Genomic DNA, 22,080 nt, shown 5'->3' on the forward strand with positions numbered 1-22,080 from the left:
CTCATTCACACACTCCCTCTTTTTTTACTCTTACACTTAACCTCTATTCAATCCCTTGATAGAGTAACTACACCAACACACACACACACACACACACACACACACACACGTTGCTCTGCCTGGGGTGAACGTCCCGGTCACGAAAGGTTGCCGTGGAAACAACCAGGCGGTGTACACTCCACTCGTTCTTGGCTGACTTTCTGCATTGTGGAGTGACATTTCAATAGGCACCAAATATATTCTCTGTGCTAATAAGGTGATATTACTACAGTGAGCTGATAAAAACAGGGGAAGTCAAATACAAAACAGCCTCCACCCTTCTAACCATGCTATTCTCCCTCTATTGCTTCTGTCAATTCTTACAACTTAGAAAAGAGCAGGTTTCTCCAAACAGCTCAGTGAAAGATTAAGTCGGGAGTAAACACGAATGGATCGCCTGATTCAAGAAAACAATGTATAGAGCTGGAGATTAAGGTTTTGCAAGTACAGACATGGCTTCTAAAAGAATTGCATGCTAGACAGACAGTAAGGGGTTTACGCAGTGGCTCACCAACAAGCCCCCTCATTGAGCACAAACCTAGCACGGCTGTGCAGGTTTGAGCTTACAAACCCCTCATTTGAAACAGACAGGTGATTTTATGACTTCATTATTTTGAAGAGGCATGGAGAAATCGCTTCTTCTTTCCAGTGTATGAGTGAGATCATAGTTTATTTCAGGCAGGAAATGTAAGAAGGGACCACCAGGCTCTAGCTGGTTTCACAAGGCTAAGAAAATGCATTTTTGATAAATTTGCTGGCATTGAAACATGAAACTACACCTCAGCTTGATAAACTACAAGCAGAAAACTGGAAAAGGACTAGTGCAGCAACTATAAGCACTTTTACCACGGCACTGTTACATTCTTGAATATGTTGATAGGAAGGTGTTGATTCATTTGTATTAACAGCAAGGGTTTAATATCAATGTGTTAATTCTAGTAAATGTTTTTTTCTGTATTAAAACTGAATTCTATGAGAATTCATATATCATCTAAATTAGACCAAATCTAAACCTAACAATAAACTCTTTATTTTGGATTCATTTCATGTACTTCCCTTTTATTTACTATGTTTTATGATTTTTTTCTTTCTGGTCCTTGTCTTGTCTTTGGTCATTAATTGATTACCCTACTGTGTTCACCTGTTCCTTGGTGCCCTTCTTTAGTTTTTATTTTTTGCTTTTTTAATACTTACATACACCAACCAGGCATAACTTTATGGCCACTGATCAGGCATAAAATTATGACCACCTGCCTAATATTGTGTTTCGTCCCCCTTTTGCTCCTAAAACAGTCCTGACCTGTTAAGCATTAACAGCATTAACTTCTTCAGCAATTTGAGCTACAGGAGCTTGTCTGCTAAATCGGACCACATGGACCAGCCTTCGCTCCCCACATCAATGAGCCTTGGTCTCCCATGACCCTGTCGCCGGCTCACTACTGTTTCTTTCTTGGACCACTTTAAAAAAATCCTGGCCACTGCAGACCGGGAACAGCCAACAAAAGCTACTTTGGAGATGCTCTGACCTGGTCTAGCCATCACAATTTGGCCCTTGTCAAACTCACTCAAATCTTTACACTTGCCCATTGCTCCTGCTTCTAACACATCAACTTTAAGGACAAAATTTTCACTTGCTGCCTAATATATCCCCCGCACTACCACGTACCACGATGAAGAGACAATCAGTCTTATTGACTTCAACGGTCACAATGTTATAATGTCATAATGTTATACCTATTCCGTATATGTGTTGGCTTATGATTAAGGTTTACTTTTGTTTGGCAACCTGTAGTCCAGCCTCTGCATCTTATGAAAAGTAGTGAAAGTAAATAAATAATATTGCACATTGTTGACTATACAGAAATAATATTGCACATGTAAAACTAACATCAAAAGAAGTTAGTTTGGAGGACTCAAGGGCCCAGAAGTGGCAGCTTGGCTACAGGTTCAATTGAAAATTAAAGACAGAAGCATTCCTTTAAATATGACTTGCTTGATTTGGCTAGCTATCAAACCCAGCATAGCAAAGAATGCAGTAAACATACTGTAGACACTACAACACACATTTCATATAGACAAAACTTGATGAAATAAAACACGCTAGCACTCTTAGCGTGCCACCGATGATCGTGACCTGCTGAAATCTGGGATTGAGTCGAGAAATTCCCCAAAGTAAACAAAGGAGGATCGTAAACAGAATTATTTGTCTGAAATTGGACAGAATAGTTTCTGTTTAACGTTGCTAAGACAATGATTCGGAACCGGTGCATCCACAGGTTGTACGTTTATGCAGCAGCATGGCCTGCAAGGGGCCACGTTATGTAACCAAGAGTTCAGGTGACAGGCTTCATTATTTCATCAGCATGCGATGTTTGTTGTTTATACACACACAGACACACATGTGCACACATACAGGACATACATGAGACATGCATGATTACTTCTCTCAACAAATTAACAGTCTATGAATGTGTGTGTGTGTGTGTGTGTGTGTGTGTGTGTGTGTGTGTGTGTGTGTGTGTGTGTGTGTGTGTGTGAATGTCTCTAGCTCTCTAGAGCTGTAGGAGTCAGCATCTTTTTAATAATTCAGTGGTTTGGAAGAAGCCAGTGCAACTCAGAATAACACCCGAAGTATTTGTGTGTGTGTGTGTGTGTGTGTGTGTGTGTGTGTGTGTGTGTGTGTGTGTGTGAGTCATACATTTTTGTAGAGCATGTATTACCAAAAATTACTTAGAAGAGAAGAGAGCACCTATACACATAGGAACTGTCCATTAAGGAACTTCCTATTTATTATCAAGCAGTATTTAATATGCAATAGTTTCTGACAGAATGGTAGGAATGACACTATGGGCAAGGCCCAGTGTTATATAAGACAGTGAGTTTGGTTAACAACTCTGGCAAATATTTACTTTTAATACCATGATGCTTATACTGCTATAAATCCACGTGAGGTGCAGATCCTAACAAACATTTGCTATTTTTCTTATCTGTGGAATGCTTGAAACTAAGATATATATATTTTTTTTTAATTAAAGAGGTATACAAATGTAATCATGGAAAACAACACATCTGTATGCAGTTATTTTCCTGAAACAACTACACTGTCAGAAAAAGTGACATATGGGCGGGGTCCTTCTGTGTACCTTTAATGGTATTATCCTTATGGCAAACGTTTTACATTTCTTTCTGGTACCCCTAAAGTACAATTTCTCACATTTTTCACATAACAGTGTAATATAATGCAAGAGATTAGATTAGATTTGACTGTCAGCTAGATCTGGTGAGCACCAATGAGTAAATCTTGATTAACTCATTTATTCAACAGCCAATCATTAGTCACTTTCATTCACAACAACTAATCATTAATGACCATTGTTCTTAAAAAACAATCATTGATTACCACTGTTCTCAACAACCAATCATTGATCACTAATGTTTTGACCACCAATCATTGATCACCATTGTTCTAAACAACCAACCATTGACTGCCATTGACCAATCATTCGTCAGCTTTGTTTGTCACCTCTATAGTCTCCTTCACAAAAAAAAGTGTAATAAACGCAAGTTGTTCCATCTTGCATCTGTGTCCTTCTTGACCAATTCCTGAATTATCTTTAAGACATGTTAAATATAAAAATTTCTGTTTTAAATACAAAACACAATGAACACAAACCAGTCTATTGTCATCTGGTGACGTCTATCAACTATGATTTGCCGACACTGTGCTTGCAATGATTAACAAAAGTCACATAAGGAAATGCACCAGTCAAACTTGATAACCTAAAATGTCAACTTGGATAATAACACAAATATGGTGGCGGTCCAGTTTAATGTGAATTAGTTGCATGAACATTTCTGCAGAAACAGAAGAGCTGCATGAATTCCCTTAGTTTAAAAAAGGTTTTATAATTTCCGACCCCCTAGCTGAGAAAATACGGATGATACAGTATATTGTTAGCTAAAGCATTGGCGAGACTGAAACCAACAAAAGCTTTTTCTCTGAATGGAAAATGACAAAGGATGTGAAGAAGATGTGTATCAGCTTCTAGCAAAGGATCATTTTGGCTTGGTCCCAATAACCAGGTGAACTTTGACCTAAGTCATGAGCTTTGGCCTTCTAAGCAAATTGATAACAAGCAGACGTTTTTCTTGTTTGCATTGTTGACATCTTTGCATCATTAATAACATCCTTGCTTTACAAAAGACCACAACCTAAATGGATATCTCTGGACTGTAATGGCGATAACTTAGATAAGGCAGATTAGCTAATTAAGATGAGCCACTGGAGGCATCTTACATAACTTTGGAAGCTGGTCTGATGGGTTTTGTATCAGTAGTAAAGGTGTAGCTTCTAACCTTGTGAAGGACGTGTGACCTTTAGTCCCAAAGAAAAAGTCAAGGACTCTAAAGCTGTCAGTCCCTGTGAAGGAGGTGTGGCCATTGTGTGATTTATATTGGGATGTGGAAGTAATTGCACTTTTGCACTCCATAGTAGGGATAAGGAAACTATTTGGAAGTCGCAGGGATGAATAAACCAGAGACGAAGCATTTAAGATTTGCAGGGATGAGAAAACCATTTGATAGTTGATCTACTCTTAGTTCTAACAATTAACCTTAAAAGTGGAAGCATTTATAAATATAGTTGACATAATCAAATCTTTGCCTTATTTTTCAGTCCCAGTAAAATGTGAAGGAAGTGTGAGCTCAGTTTCTGTCAGTTACATTAAAGAAGTAAAGAAGGCTTCTTTTTTTTGACTATCCTACTGAAGAAGGTGTGGTCTTTAGTCCCAGTAAAAAATTGATGGACTCTGAAGAAGGTGTAGCCTATTCACCATTCAATCATTTGAAGTACTGAAGTATAATGGAGACATGGCCTTCCACTTCTTTTACCTAAAACTACTAAGCTGCACTGGCATAATAGAATGTGATAGACTGGTATTCCATCCGTGATGTATGCCAGATGAACCACAACTCTGACCAAGATAAAGCACTTACAATAGATGAATGAATGAATGAAAGAATAACTGAACAAACGAATGAATGAATGAATGAATGAATGAATGAATGAATGAATGAATGAATATGCACATGATACACATCCTAAAAGGTGTCTCAGTAATAAGATTCAATTCAATATGCAATTCCTATCATATGCAACAGGACAAGTACACATAATTTGAAATCTTCCATATTATACCAATCACAACAATTTACCAACTATTGTATGAAAGAATAAATTATAAACTAGTTTGTTGACAGAAACATACAGCTACTCCAGAGTCCTCAGTGAGAGTCCTAATTCTGATGTTCTCATGCTACAATGCAGCTTGGAAAATATGCAACCAGTGAATAAAACAATGGCACTCATACAACACTGTTCAGCATATGAGTTTGTTTCCCATTTGTAGGTTACCCACTTAGCACTTGGAATCCAGAAGATCAGGCTGCACTAGCCTCCACAGTTCACACAAGGATATTGCAGTCTTCTTTCCCAGTTTACAAGAGTGGCAAACTACATGAATTAAGTCAACGTGCACAAAGGAAGTCATTACAAACATGATAGCACACATGGTAAGTGTTAGTGATGCAAAATGCTAATGTGTATTGGAGTGTGTAAATGCAGTGACAGGAGAAAAACCGGTACCTACTTTGAGATGAAGTTCCAGCGAAATGGTTAGACAGAGCGAGGGAGTAAGAGGAGCAGGAAAGCCACTGGTCTGTTTTGGGCTGGGGGCGTCTACTAATGGGCTGTGCTTCTGTGACTCAGCCTGTGTGCAAACCAGAAACACACACACCTCTCAGGGCCTAACAAGTTTTGTTGGGGGGGGCTCCATAATAGTTTCCATCCAACTCACACACATATACACACACACATGCACAGATGGAAATAATAGAAACTCCAGAGTGTTCTCAGAGGCAACTCCCTCTTGTGTTTTAGAATCAGGAGAACAGACCCATTTCCTCTCACTGTTTAAAATCACAGATGATGGTTTGATCTTCGTCACGTGGCCATATGGTTGGAACATCTGCTGAATATCAGCCTTGGTAACATACAATGGCATTGTCCAACTTTATCTTGGTCAGAGTTGTGTTGGATCCAGAGTCTGTACCAGGAACTCCGGTCATGAGTCAGGACTACACCCGGGAACACGAGATCGTCATAGGGGATGATACACATGGATTTACACACGTATAGAGTGGCGATTTCTCTAAACGAATCCACTTACTTTCTTGTTTCAAGGAGGTGGCATGAACCCAGTGAACCCTGAGGAAACATGTGGCTTTAACATGTACAGAAATGCCAAACTTCACAATCTCAGGACACTGAAGATGTGAAGCAGCAACACTGTCCATTGCACTACCCATTGCAGACACAAATTCTCGAATCTGATTGATCAAAATATGTTGATACTTTTTCTATAAGAGCAGCTCTGGCAGAAGTGCAGGCAGTATTTCAAACCACAAATATATTTTATTACAGTAATACTTTAGTGTTTCTATGGGGAAACACTAAAAGGAAAACAAGTTTGTGTTTTTTTCTGTTAATAACTGTTTATAGCTGCTATAACAAAGGTAATGACTTGTTTTGCAGATGGACATAAAGGAATAAAAATGTCTGACGTAATTCCATACATCATAAATAAAAAGGTACAGTAATAATATCCATCTCCAAATTTACTCCAAAACAGCAAATTGCTGTGGTATAAGAGCAATAAAACACATGTGGTTTTTCCATATATAAATACACCCCAACTCTCCAAACTGTAGCTGCCAACCAAAGCTCCTTCCAACACATTAGATCATATAACACATGGTCCGTGACCTCTGAGTTTGCCACGGTTTTTACTGTAGAAACTGTCATGAGGAAATGAGGAACAAAATGGAAAGGTCACTTGTAATGAGCTGATTTGCATACCACAGCAAATATCAGATTGAAATCTGGTGAACATCCAGATAAAACCAAGGCAAGTGTAAATGCTTGTGGGCAAAAACTTGTCAGGACATATGCCAGATACACATTTCAAGAGTGACAGCAATTAGAGTGCGCATCAACTGACTAAAAATGCTGCATTAGCTTTTGCGCTCACACTTTTGGACTTCTCTTATTCAGTCAATGAAGATATATTGCAATCGATGCAACACACATATACACACACTCAGCTGGAAGAGTTCAAGTGTTTCTCTTACAGTTTCCATGCTCAGGTCCAGCTTCAGGCTAGCACGCTCTTTAACTTGTCCTTCTTGCTCTATTAATGTGCCTCCACTGGGCACACTGAACTGTCAACAATTATTAATCCCATCTACATACCTCTGCATTTACAATCCTGACATTCTGGAGAAAGACCAACCGTTGGCAAGACAACACCAAACATACAGTATGTATTTAACTAAACATAGCTTCACTGTTACACCAGTTACGCTTGCAAAGAAAAAAAAGCATGCAACTCCTAACACCTAGATACATTACAAGAGGTTCCAGGTGACTGCTCGTCCATTCTTCAATGGTGCCAGACAGATTTCTGGCTGTAGTACTTACTTGAGCGAAACAGATTCAGTAGGCGATCCAAGGAAGTAGAAATTCTCTGTGTAAATAGTATGGATCCCAGCCTGTCCCTTTCTTTTTTTTTTTTTTTTTGCTCAGCCGATAAAAGCCAGACAGGCAGGTATAGTACTTTGTACCTGATGTAGGAAGAAACTTCTCAGGAAGGCCGGGTTATATAACACTAACTCTATTTAAATGTGACACGTGTCTTCACCTGTGAAAATCGTCACAGCATTAAAAGGTGCAAATCGAATATTTGGGCATATCAGGTGCCTCATACTTTATATTACCTCACATATATTAAATGCTTGGTTATATATTTAACTTTAGAACCACACAGTTTGGTATAGTGATAACTTTTTTAGTTTTTGATCACCTCAAATGGCATTTAGTAGGAGAATACATAACAACTCATCAGCAGTTTCTAATAATGTTCAACATACTGTCAACAAAAACACAGAAAAATATACCTGTAGATGTAATGAAGAGAAACTTTCCAGGTTTCAGAATCCAATGAATGCAGACGTATGGCAGAGACTAGGTTTGGTTAGTAGGCAATATATGTGAGATGATGTTGTCAGTGGTATAGTGTTGACGTTGCAGTATTAACATGAACAATAAAGAGTGGAAGCTGATCTGTTTGCACAGAGCATTTATACTAGGAGATGAGAGAGCTTGAGAGGCACTAGAGAGAACACTAAAGAGGCACATCACCGCTCTCTTTAAATAGAGGAAGAACGAGTGCAAAATCAGCACAGGTGCTATAATGCTGCAGAGGTGACTTTAGATCCAGTTTAGCAAAAATGAGCTTAACATACTGATCAAGAAGGTTAGCTCCTCCTTGAGATGCTCTCTGGACAGTTTTAATGTGTTGATGGTATGGAAAGGAATACTCAGTAAACTCACAGCCATTCTCGACAATAAACAGCATTCCCTCTCAGGATGTTTTGTTGGGATACCATTTTGCTCTGAACTAGAAAACTCAAACCTGTTCCAGCATGACTGCCTCATGATGTCCTCACTTCCCCTACATCAGTACCTGACCTTTCTAAGGCCCTTTGGCTGAATGAGCAAAAATCTCCACAATTGCACAAACCTCAACCTCTTTCCAAAAGAGTGGAGGTTCTTATAACAGCATATGGCAACTAAATGTGGATCTATCTATCTATCTATCTATCTATCTATCTATCTATCTATCTATCTATCTATCTATCTATCTATCTATCTATCTATCTATCTATCTATCTGTCTGTCTGTCTATCTGTCTGTCTGTCTGTCTGTCTGTCTGTCTGTCTGTCTGTCTGTCTGTCCGTCTGTCCGTCCGTCTGTCTGTTTGTCCGTCTGTCACAGTCAGTCTGTATCTCTGCAAGATTGCAAAAAAACTCCTAGAAAAAGGAAAATAAGTTTTTGATCAGTGCTCTGCCAGGAACTTGCCATCCAACTGCCAAATAAAATACAGATTGAGCTGGAAAATAATACTGAGAAAGGCAGAAACTGAGCGGGTTAAGAAAGAAGTACAGCTGGAAGTACTGGACGATCGTATTCGATGCAATGTGATGTGAGCTCATTTACTCACTGTGCATGCCGATAATATGTCACCTTGATTAAAGAGCAGTTTTAATATTACTCTTACAAACACTAATGTCCATCACAGTCTATTTCTTTCTCATTGTTTTTGTCTACTCCTAACTGCTTTCTTCCTCTCCCAGCTGCTCTTCTTCCCTCTCTTCCATTTCTTTCTCCTTCTTTGTTCACTTTTTTTATCTAGGATAAATATTTAACAGCTCAAATGCGTAAGCAGCAACTAAAGGGTCACGTCAATGGTTTTCCTATAACCCCCAACCCTCCCCTTTCTGGTGCTTTTCCCGTCTCCATCCATAGTCATGCAACTGAGCTGATACTATTAACCGCACTGGCACTTCTTGAAATAACTTTACATTTCCTTTTAAAGTAGATCTCAGGGGAAATGTATTGGAGCTCAGTGTTTGAATAAGACATTACAGTGATCGCAACGATCCTGCTCTTAAATTTGTCTCTGTCTCCCTCTGCTGGTTACCCTCGAAAACACAATCTCTTTTTATAACAAGTCAAAGTCTAACAGAGTATAACAGTCTATTGTCTATGATTATGTTTATATTTTAGTAAACATTTGAATGAGTGAAAGTAAAAAGTTGTCCGAAAAACCTCATTCTTTCAGCTGCCCTCATTAGTGGTCGCCACAGTGGTGGGATTTGTGATTTGTGGTGAGAGTAGAGAGCAGGTTTTGAAGAGCATGGAGAGGTGGAGGAACACGCTGGAGAGAAGGGGAATGAAAGTCAGTAGGAGTAAGAGAAAGTAGTGGAAGCCAGGCTGAGAGAAGAGGTGACCATCCGTGAGCAACAGTATGGTTTTATGCCGAGAAAGAGCACTACAGATGCATTATTTGCTTTGAGAATGTTGGAGAAATATAGAGAAGGTCAGAAGGAGTTGCATTGTGTGTTTGTGGATTTAGAGAAAGCGTACGACAACTTCTTTCTCAGCAACCTGTCGTACGCTTTCTCTAAATCCTCTCAAATTGGTCCAACTGACTTTCCATTTTTCATCCTATCCACTTCCTGCTACACCATCTCCACATCATCTAACTTTCTCTCCCTCTCTCATTTTCCTCTTTCATCAGCTGCTCAAAATACTCTCTCCATCTTCTTTACACACCCACCTCACTAGTCAACACATTTTTGTTTGCATCCTTTATTGCTCTAACTTACAGCACATCCTTCCCAGCTCAATCCTTCTGCCTGACCAATCATTGTCTTCTTCTTTAGTGTCCAACTTCTCATACAGCTTCTCATATGCCTTTTTCTTGGCATTCACCACACAACCCTCTTCACCTGCTGCCGCATCTCCTTGTACTCCTGCCTACTTCTCTCATCACTTTGTCGATCCCAAATCTGAGAAAAACTGTAAGCACATGACTGCTGATATGCAGGATTTTCCCATGTCTGCTTTTCTGTTCAGTCACGTCGCTGCATGCGAATATATCCGATTTCTTTATTGGTCAAATTAAACCATTTAGTGAAACTTCATTTATCCAGATTCAACATAATCTGTTATACCATTACAATGCAACAAAAAAATATTTAAAGTTTATTTTTTTCATTTCCAAATTGACACATGAATAGCTCCAATGCATAGTCACTAAGAATACACACAAATAAATATTTCTTTCATAATAATCAGTGATCTTATCAACAGGAGAAATGTCTCTGGTTTGATTTTGAAGTTGTGCAAGGATTCATTTAGTCTACAATGAATAATGAAAGGATTTGATGTGGAGGTTCTTCTTCATCTTGCATGATGAGAATTGCAGTGCCACAGGCCTTCTGGAATCATCCAGGAATAAAAGGTGTGTATTTCCTTTAGGAAATAAAAGCACTGACTCATTCTTACGGCTGGAACTTTTTATAATTCAACATCTTGCAAAACTTCAGCTAATTACTAAGTTGTTTTAGGTCATATAATTATTGATAGTTTAAGTGTAAATGTATACTATTGCTACTACTATTGCTACTACAACTACTACTACTAATAATGAACAATCATCTTAATCGTAAAACTCATAAAGAATATGGATGGTTGTTAATGCACTGTTTAATACCACACTTAACATTCTCTAATCTTTTTCTCTTTCATAATTTCACAGTCATCCAGCATATACCCTTCTTGCCCAATCAGGAACACCTATGTTACGCAAACACAGAATTTCCCACACTATGCTGGGTTTTTTATTTCCTGTCTGTAGCAGTGCTTTCTATACCTCCATTACCAGCTTTACTCTGATGTAACCTCAGAAGTAATAAGTAATTAACTAAATAAAAAATATCGAAAGCATATTTTTCAATATTTTTTCAACAAATAAAATGGGTTTTGTAAATAAACAGGTAAAAAAAATTGATTTTTGTACACTTAAATTTTGTGACTAATTGTCTGAGGTAAACTTTACAGTTAAATGAAACCTGACTCTAAATATCATTGGTTTAATTCATAATGTTTATTGATTTGTTCTGATCGGGGAAATACGATTACGCAATTCAATACAATACTTCCTTCAGAAATTGTTATTGTGCCTGTACAGCCACTTCCTGTACAGCCACTGTGGTTCTTTCTAAAACTGTTAAAACAAACGTGAAGGCAAACAGTTGTAAAGGATGTCTTTGGATGTAGTATAATTAAATGTAAACCAGGAGACCCAAACCTGTTCCAAATGACAAATCCAGCTCCATGAAAATATGGTTTACATGGGTTGGAGTGGAAGATCTTGAGTGTCCAGCTATAGAGTACGGACATCAACTATATTAAACAAATTTGGAATGAATCGAAATGCACCCCAGGCCTCCTCACATCACCCACCATCAGTACCTGACTTTACTAACACCCTTGTGACTGAATGAGCAAAAATCTCCACAAACACACACCAAAATCTAGATCTTCTATTTTCCCAGAAGAGTGGAGATTATTTTAACAGCAAATGATGACTAAATGTGGAATGAGATTTTAAGGACGGTATCCACAAACTTTTATCCATATAGTTTAGGTTTCTTTTTAAGAGCCTTTGGGAAAAACCACAATAATATCATTCTTACACATATGCACCTCGGGTTTTCCTAACAGCCTAAAAGGAAACTGAAAACATGATCCTTATAGCTACAGATACAATGACGTCTACATGTCTAGAGTATCCAGTGAGTCATATAATCTTCCAGCAGGTGTCTGTGAAACGCCATGAAATGAATTATAGTGCACTCATGCTCTCGAGTATCGTGTATAGTGACGTTTTCACCACTGAATAAAACATAAATAAAAGTTTATTGCTTTTTATCTCACAATTATGACTTTTTGTTCTCAGAATTGTAAGATATAAACTCAAAATTCTTACTTTTTTCTCAGAATTGCGAGATAAACTTGCATTTGCGAGAAAAAGGTCAGAATTGCAATAACCTTTTTTCATTTTTTATTTAGTGGCGGAAAAAGGCCTAGGAGTTTACGTAAAACAAATACGGCAGACCATTATATTTAATAAATAGATTGATTTATTATTAGCATTATTTATTTACACATGATGTACAAAATACTTACATTCAAATATAATACAGCATTTTAACATTTGCACATTTATACATCACTTTCTTAACATGGGCTGTTTCTTAACATGGTCTTCAAATGTACTGGCGGCACAACGGGCACGTCCCAAAGTCATTGATGATCCTGACAGAACATTGAGCGCACAAACAGGAGTGGCCGCACTTCAGGACAATGCTGGCTGTCTTGGAGTAGCACACTACACAGAGCTCTTCATTGTCTAAGAAGACCAGGAAAGAGACAGAGATAACCGTAAATGAATAAGAAAGCATAATAAGACAAAATTTGGATTTGCACAGTCCTGACACTCGCTCTTACCTGATACCGTCGGAGGAATAAAGTCTGGAATTTTTGAAACCGTCCTCTTCCAAAGCATCTCTTCAGGAACCTGGTCATAGCCAATGTTCATCTCTGTAGCCCCGATTATAGGGGCAGAGCAGGAACGGCGTTTCCCGCAAAAAAACTTCTTCTCTGAGCCTGAAATATATATAAAATCAAACATTGTCAGTGATATCATGTACCCAATGCAATACTTTTAACGTGCTCATAGTTACAATCTGAGTTCCCGCAGGAAGGTATTGAGTAGCAGACCGCAAGTTTGTTTAGTCTCCACCTCGCACTTTGAGCGCATTTTTTAAATTAGAAGTTAGCGCAGTGTCACTGATTTGAGCGTGCAAGAAAACCCTAAAGAATCCATAGTGCTTTCGTTAACCGCTAACCAGAAAGTGGCTAGCGGCTAAAGCTAGTGCTATTGATTCCTTAGCATTTTATATCCAGCTTCAAAAATTTCTCTTAAAAGCAGAAGACATTTGTTAAACTATGCTAAAATAAGTAGAACAGTTAAGTAGATATCTTTGAAAAATTCAATATTAAATGTAAAACATACACAAACACACTTACATTCACATCTGAATTACCCAAATGGGGTCTAACAAATGTAAACTATTTAACTTGAGTTTTCCATTTATAAAATTTTATTTAATCAATTTAATTTGTGCCGATTTGAGGGATTACTCAATTTAATCAATATAATAAAAATGTATATTAAATAAAATATATCCATTCCAGATCCATATTCATTATTATTATTCTGAACCTCCACTCTTCTGGGACGGCTTTCTACTAGATTTTTTGTGCATTCAGCTATTAGCGAAATCAAGTACAGATATTGCATGCGGACTGTTCTAGTTTATTCCAATGCCATTCAATTGGTTGGAGGTCATGGCTCTCTGAAGGACACTCGAGATCAGGGGCATTGTAATGCCAGAACAGGTTTGGGCCTCATTGTTCCAGTGAAGAGAAATGTATAATTTTTGAGCGCACACACTTTGTATCTATCTTTGTGGCAGCTGATTAAAACCATATAAGGGTGTAATGGTCAGGTGTCCACATACTTTGGGCCATATGGTGTGTTTAAGGTGCAAGGGTACCACTACAACAACAAGAAAGTATACACATTAATACTTTAGTTTCTGAGAGTGTGTAGATGAATGAACTGACCTAGTAAGCAGACAGTGCTGGTCTGGCCGTACAGGTCAATCATAGCCCAGATTGGCTTGCTGGTATTTATCTGCGACATCTTTTCTGCACGTTCATACAAGTCACCTATCTGAAAGCGCAGGTATCCACCGCTCGTCACCCAGAAAGTCAGCTTAGTGCCTGGAAAGCAGAGATTCTCCGGTACCGGGGTCGCCCAGAATCCCGGTCGGATGGTGAGGTCAGGGATGGCGAGAGAAAATATGGGTGTTGAGCAAGGCGGGACGGTGGTGAAGCCGATCCGGAGCGCACCGTGCCATGCTTTCACGCAGCGCTCCACACACAGGTGCACTTTCTCATTGATTTGAATCGGCCGGCTGCTGAAGGTCACACCGTGGCGAAACGTTAGCAGGTTTCTGGTGGCGCGGCAGTCTCCTGCGCTCAGCTCCACACGTTGTCCCTTGAATTCGGGGTGGAAGGTGAGGGGACCTAAGCACCTGTTTCTGCATGTGCACGAGCAACAAGGGCCTGAAAGGAAAATAGAGGTTCTATTTATTAGGCCATTGCAGGAGAGTTTAATATAAAATAAACGTCCTTGGATGGCAGGGTTAGGGTTATACATATATATAAAACTATCATTAACCATTACTATTATTACTGCTCACGTAAAAACATCAATCACTGAAAGGCAAGTAGATATTATTAATAATAAAGTAAATATTGCTAATAATTGTTCATTTATAAGTGTATAAGTGAGATTTTTTGGAATGAAAGATAAATCGTTTTTGTTTTACACAGTACCTGAGTCACTGATAAGTGAAAATATATAATCATAACATTTATTCATCATAATTAATCATAACACTTGACTTCTATAAACAGCCCAAATAGTATCCTACTGGTAACATATTAATGAGAAATAAATTATTCTTGATATAATATTCTTGGGTTTTTTGTTTCTAACAGAGGTCACGTGGTAATACCGAGACCAATCAAGCCCACACACACACACACACACACACACACACACACACACACACTGTACATTGGGGTAACTTCAGTTATATAGTTATAAAATCTCTCCATGTAAAAGTAACATGCAGCTTTTCTAAAAACATCTTATAGCATCTTAATAATAATAATAATAATAATAATAATGTAGTAAAATATATATATATTTAAAAGAGTCCTACCTTTAGCCTCACGAGTCATCTGTGTTTCCTTCTTTGTAACCACAGGCAGGGGGACAGTCAGTTCGATTAACTGCATTACCAGGTGGTCTGTTTCCGAAACCGAGCTGGGAGTGGGGTCTGGTTTATACCTCCACTCAGCACGTGCTGTGGGTTTGAACACAAAACATTGCTCACCATAGGCCCGAAAGCGAAAGTAGGAGGAGCCAAATCCAGCAGTGGGAAGGATCTTGGAAAAGTACTAACATCCAAAGAGCTGAGAGGTACTGAATGGCATGCTTCCCGTAAACACTGAGCATGTGACTGATTTCTTTTAAAATCACGCAAACGGCTAACGCAAACTCCTTCAGCAATTACCATGATAGATAGATAGATAGATAGATAGATAGATAGATAGATAGATAGATAGATAGACAGACAGACAGACAGACAGACAGACAGACAGACAGATAGATAGATAGATAGATAGATAGATAGATAGATAGATAGATAGATAGATAGACGACAGACAGACAGACAGACAGACAGACAGACAGACAGACAGACAGACAGATAGATAGATAGATAGATAGATAGATAGATAGATAGACGACAGACAGACAGACAGACAGACAGACAGACAGACAGACAGAGATAGATAGATAGATAGATAGATAGATAGATAGATAGATAGATAGATAGATAGATAGATAGATAGACAGATTGAAGTGTTATATGAAATAAATGTCTTTGGAGAGAAATTCTGCGGGTGGGTAATTGAGGGTGGGGTGAGGATAATGTTAGGGTTCCTATTTGTTCCCATGTTTCCTCACACCTTCCAAAAATGGCAGTTTGATTACTTTTCTTAATATTATGATAGCTCACCTGTAGGTGTGGCGTGTGTGTGTGTGTGTGTGTGTGTGTGTGTGTGTGTGTGTGTGTGTGTGTGTGAGTGTGTGAGGGTCTGTGCCTTGAGATGGACTGCTGTTTCACCAAGACACTCACCAGAATGAGAGACTTATTAAAGGGGAGTCAGTGACCTGACTGGCTTTCGATCTTGAATACAATATAATAAGGATTGATTTTTACTGCATATTTATATATAATGTGATACAATTAAGTTTCTGTTCTCTCTATCTCTATCTCTCTCTCTCTCTCTCTCTCTCTCTCTCTCTCACACTCACTCATCCCCCCCCAATGTAATAAGAGAAACGTGTCATGTTACTAAGAATCGATACTAAGAAAGTCCTCCGTCCTAAAGACCTTTGTCTTCTTCCACCAGTGTCTGCATTGTGTATGGACGCATGTTTTCCACATGCCCAAAAAGGATATGGAAAACATAACAGCACCACTTGTGCTTTTTTTTTTATCTTTAACAATCTCCTAAGCAAATACAGAAACGCCATTCAGTTTGCACACATACACAGAATGCATGTGAAGAATTCGTAAGAAAACACATCATAACATATATCTGATTTGCTTAATGAAGCATCGTGTGGCCTTTTACATCTACATTTTAGTTCTTCTGATGAATTACTTAAAGTGCCAAAGGCCTTTTAGTAGTGTTTCCAGATGACTAATACGCTTGTGCAAAAAAAAAAAAAATTCCTTTTTTAACCCTTTTACCAAAAAGCACCCTCTAAAGTTGATATTTTCCACCGTTCAGGTTTAATTATGTTTAGAAATAAGCTGGAAGGTTTTTTTTTAATGCTAATTGTAATAGGAGTGTGTAAAGACATGCAGTTGTTCTTGCACGTCTTGTGAAGGACGTGTTAAGTCAAGTCAAGTTTATTTCTATAGCGCTTTTCACAACAGACATTGTCTCAAAGCAGCTATACAGAAATCAACAGTTTTGGTGAACTATGTGTATTGATCCCTGATGAGGAGCCATGGTGACTGTGGCAAGGAAAAACTCCCTTAGATGTCATGAGGAAGAAACCTTGAGAGGAACCAGACTCAAAAGGGAAACCCATCCTCATTTGGGTGACATCAAGAGTGTGATTATAGTCTTTAAACAATACAGAACACCGGAGTGTTAGAACTAACATGAGTACTGGAGTGTAAGATTATAAGTAATGATCTTTCTACAGTCTTTTTCAGTCATTTGTGGTTATAGAACCAGAAGCTACTGAGCAACTTATAAAATATGAGTGTTGCAATCAAATGAAGACTGTGCCAAATGAAAGAATAAAGCCTAAGGCACATGTGTATTTTTTTATATTATTATTCATATCTCAGTTCACTTATAGAGTTATAGACCATTTTCATTATAAATGCGTTGTGATGATACTGCGCATGTCTGGTCCTAAAGCATTTGTGGTGGCGCAGTTATTAAAGCACAGGTCTGGAGCAAATGACTAATACGTAGTTTTGAAGTCTAGTTAAACAGGACAGTCAAGATATTTATAAAAGCTAAAATTAGATGATGACGTGGAATAACTGGATCACTTCATTCAGACTTTCACTAAGAACATTAAACCCTTACCTGAAGTATCGTATCTAGACATGTATTATTATCTGGTTAGGACCAGAGCGTCTACACTTGAGAAGCGGTGAAGACTTAATGCAGTCTGGAAGAGTACAATTACTTCTTCAGCGGAACGTTTGGAGCGTCACACATTTACAAAACGGCAATTGTTTGGTTGGTTGCCAAGGTAACCAGGGAGGTCATTAGTGCGTGTTACGAGATGCGCTGATTAATCCGATGTGGTTAATTCGAGTTTCACCTCCCGATGTTCAATAAACCAAGTGTTGAATTCTCGATCTCCTTGTCAGGATGAAAATCAAGTCGTGATCACGAGAAAACCAAGTCGTGATAACGTGAAAGCAACCGTGGTGTCTGTCGAGATCACGAAAAAATTAAGGCGTGATCACGAGAAAACGAGAAAAAAAAAAAAATCCATAACATCACATAAGTCATTTTTTATGGTTTTAAATGTTTGTGGTTAGATTAGGTGAAGTGTGATGGTATAATTTTTTTATTAACGAATTAGGGGGGTAACGATACACTCAGCTCACGATTCGATTCGTATCTCGATATTTTGTTCACGATACGATATGTATAAAAACATTTTGAACATTTTTATATATATATATATAAAAAATGAAACTCGAATAAAATATTTATTTCCGAAACATTCAATTTTTTTATAACTTTCTTTGTTGTACATGCATCTTACAGAATTTAAAACATTTTCTGAACCTTCTGTAGGAAAATTAACAATGAAATTGGTCTATCACTGGCAAATAAAACTGAATTTAAACAAGACCTGTGAATTAAGATAGCTGAAATGAAAAAGACAACTTCTTAAAGAAGTATTGTAGAAGTAAAGAAGTAAAAATAATAACAAAGCTAAAATAATGTGTTATATTCAAATATGTTAAACACAAACAGGCTTAGGCTTTGTTTAGGTGACTTACTGGTTTACATTTGCAAAAATATAATACATATCTAACTAATATAATACATATCGTATTTTCGCTCGCAATCCAGTGCAAATTTTAACAAAAACATTTGCTCGTATTACAAAACACTCGTAAACCGATTTACTTGCAAACCGAGGTTCTCCTGTATATAATATATAATGAGCCCTTTTAAGCTCCCAATAATGTATAAGCCACTTTTAAATCAGGACAATTAGTTAAAATGGACAATTAGTTCCTAGTCTGAGAGAGCATTTTTAATCGCAGGAATAAATACACTGTTTCTATATGACTTTTTAAAAGTTGTCTCCTGCCAGTGTTTTAAATGTTCACATTAGCTAATCGGAAACGTACAAGGACCAAAGATGTCTTCCTTTCTTACATGAACCAATGGCCAATGAAAAAGTCTATAGGGTGTTTTTCAAATGCTTTTCTGGGAAAGAGTGAAAACATTTTTCTACATTGGAAAGTTTTCAGGATGGCGATTTTTCCCAATAGCGATTATCAGTAATATGACATGATGCAATGGTTTTATTATCTTTAAAAAATAGAAAGAGAAAGTAAGATGAAAGAGTGACTGATGAGGGAAGGTTTATAATAGCTATACTGCAACTGATAACAAGAACTGTTTTGTTTTGCGGACGTTCCACAGATTACCTAAGACCATAAATGTGCAATAAAAATCAATCCTTATGACATTATATGCATGAGCAAGAGCAAATTATGCCACTTTCTCACATTTATTATAAAGTTGGGGCAATGTGCCACAACCGTGGGTAGTTTGTTACACAGGACTTTGCATACACAATACACAATTTACTAAATCATTTGATAGTATTATACACAGTCCTATGGCTTATTATAAAGCATTGCATTTTTGTTCGTTCTGCATATCAATTTATACATATATACCTGATGACAACTTGCTCCAAAGAAACGTGTGCCAGTGGTGGCTTTATCTCGAGGCTAAATGATCATAGTACTGTAGCTGTTATATCAAGACACTATTTTATATTCCCTTCTCTCATCTCATTGTAAAAACAACTCTGGACATTCCTACATAACCAGGCTTTGTCACATAAAATGTCAAGTACCAAGAGAATACAAGAAAATTGTTCTAATCTCAGTTTAGAATGACCAGATGTAAACAGGAACTTGACCTCAGAACAAGTAGTTACACAATACAGACTACTTTTAAACAGATGAAGGATTGCACACCGTAAATAAGGAACTAAATATACAGTATAAAGCAAGAAGTAATAGATATTTAAATGACTGTCAGGCGCCTGATCCACTCATTACTTTGCCATGTGAGTAAAAAATCCCAGAATAATAATGTTGCGTCAGATGTACATGTAGATAGCGAACATTTGATGGCTCGTGCTATTTAATGATTAAGCTATCTCTACACAATAATATATTACCACAATTTCCGGTCATGCTTTCTTCAGTGAAATGATATTTCCAGACCTGTTCGCCTTTATACATTTTGCAATAGAGTGCAAGAAAAAACTAGCATGAGTTATTACTCAGTTGTATGTCGTTACGCTTAAATGGGAACTTAGAGATAAATTAATTTGGAATGATTGTTTTGAACTGTCTGAAAGCCCTTGAATTAATATTGTCCCTCAATTTTACATGGTCTGGACTCACCCTCACTTTATGTCAGTGTAAATGGAGAATCTTTTCATTAATATCAAACAAAATCTATCAATGTGTTCAAAGGTTGTCAAAAGGTTTTTTGTTAAAAAATATTAAATATGTTTACAGCAAAATATCAAATCTAACAATTTACATATATTGTTAATATAGATGATAATTAGAAAGTTATTAAACCTTTTTTGTTCTGTCCTGTGTCAGTTAGAGCTCTGGTGTGGCATCAGTTCATGACTATTATAGTTATTATTTCTAGCTGAAAAATTGTGTTTTTTTTCAAGAATTATATCAACTGAGTCAGATCTGTGTGGTGCAAAATTTTCTGTAAATCATACGTCATCCATTCTCAAGAGTGCATTTCAATTGAACTGCAAGTTTAAATGATTCAAACACTGAAAGTGACTATGTAAATTGTTATGCTGAATGAAATACCGTTGTAATATACACAAAATCAGTAATCAGTATTCTAACCATAACATTCTTTGGCACTTATTCAATGTTACCTGGTAATTATTGACCTGGCAAGAGGCATAGTAAAAGTGTCATATGATATAGATATATTTTGCTGTATTATAATTTTATTGCAGAATTGAATTGTAGTTTTAGAGGTAATACATGAGCACTCATGAGCTGGATCACTAGTAAGATAGATATTAAAAAAAACAACAACAACATATTGCATTGCATAAATAGACAGCAATAAACAATCTTTTGCAAAAGTATTGGAACAGCAAGGACAAATATTTTGTTTTTGAGACAATAGGTCATAATTTTAGCTTAAACTTAACTCCTGTTTGAATAATGGTGATTGACTTGGCCAGTCTAAAACTTTCAAATGAATTTTTTTGTTGCATCGGTAGTGTTATGGGTCATAGACTTGCTGTATGATGAACTTGTGTGCTTTGGATCATAAGCTGATCCTTTCTTTCTTCATATTTTGGACACTCAATCACTTAACTAGTAGAGGTTAAAACTCAGCTTATGTGAATCATCTCTATGTTTTTGTCATGGTTTGTGGTTTGAGGTATAGCTATTAAATATCTCCCTTTAAAGTCTTCTTCAAAAGGTGAATTGTGATACCTTCATTCCCTTCCTGTAGAGTTTGTTGCTAATAACACTAAGAGGTTTTTTTTTTTTTTGGTCCTGTCCCTTTTGCTGATTGTGCCAAAAAGATTTTAAATGAACTTTGGCAAAACTGTATTTAACACATGCAATCATTATAATGATAGACACTAAGACATGTTCTATTGTTCCTCCAATGAGTTGTTCTTCATTTACAGTATTGCAGAGTTAGTTTCACTTTAAAGAATTGCATAGATGGAGAGATACTGGTGAAAGCATTTCTTTTCCAGATATGTGCTTGGCATTGAAAGTTATAATTAGTTGAATGGAAGCCATGTGCAAATAAATAGTCATATGATCTCAATATAAATGCACCTGTTCCTGGAACTGGATAGAGTTTATTACAGAAAAACAACATGAAGGCAAAGAAGTTAACAAAACAAATTTGGAATAAAGCTCTAGAAGTTTATAAGTCACAGACTGGTTGAGAAAATTAAACAGTTCAAACTTTGAAGCATCATTCAAACAGTTGATAAAAAATATGAAAAGAATGTGCCACAATTATACCTTTGCCTAGAGGAAGCTTTCCACCAAATC

General features: G+C 37.3%; 2 protein-coding genes across 2 annotated transcripts in view; both read right to left on the bottom strand.

The window, feature by feature from the left end:
• sorbs3 (sorbin and SH3 domain containing 3) overlaps positions 1–5,807 on the bottom strand; it is a 48,640-nt gene extending 42,833 nt beyond the window's left edge. The window contains exon 1 of the mRNA XM_046870773.1: positions 5,688–5,807. The gene's annotated coding sequence lies outside the window, so the exon portion shown is untranslated. The remainder of the gene's footprint in view (positions 1–5,687) is intronic.
• A 6,832-nt stretch (positions 5,808–12,639) lies between these two features.
• On the bottom strand, positions 12,640–17,946 carry LOC124400081 (E3 ubiquitin-protein ligase NEURL3). Its single transcript, XM_046871650.1, has 5 exons — positions 17,828–17,946; positions 15,367–15,510; positions 14,198–14,701; positions 13,016–13,174; positions 12,640–12,917 (listed from the first exon to the last, which is right to left on the bottom strand). The coding sequence occupies exons 1-5, from the start codon at positions 17,847–17,849 to the stop codon at positions 12,775–12,777; spliced, it is 972 nt and encodes a 323-aa protein (XP_046727606.1). The 5' UTR covers positions 17,850–17,946; the 3' UTR covers positions 12,640–12,774.
• Between the last annotated feature and the right edge of the window lie 4,134 nt (positions 17,947–22,080).

This window comes from Silurus meridionalis, chromosome 17 (assembly GCF_014805685.1).
Source record: "Silurus meridionalis isolate SWU-2019-XX chromosome 17, ASM1480568v1, whole genome shotgun sequence".
Classification (NCBI taxonomy): Eukaryota; Metazoa; Chordata; class Actinopteri; order Siluriformes; family Siluridae; genus Silurus; species Silurus meridionalis.

Coding starts and splice junctions, on each gene's coding strand:
- LOC124400081 (XM_046871650.1), bottom strand. CDS start 17,849: ATGTCTAGATACGATACTTCAG. Junction 15,511..17,827: donor GTCTAGATACGATACTTCAG/GTAAGGGTTTAA, acceptor TCAAACCCACAG/CACGTGCTGAGTGGAGGTAT. Junction 12,918..13,015: donor TATTCCTCCGACGGTATCAG/GTAAGAGCGAGT, acceptor TGGTCTTCTTAG/ACAATGAAGAGCTCTGTGTA.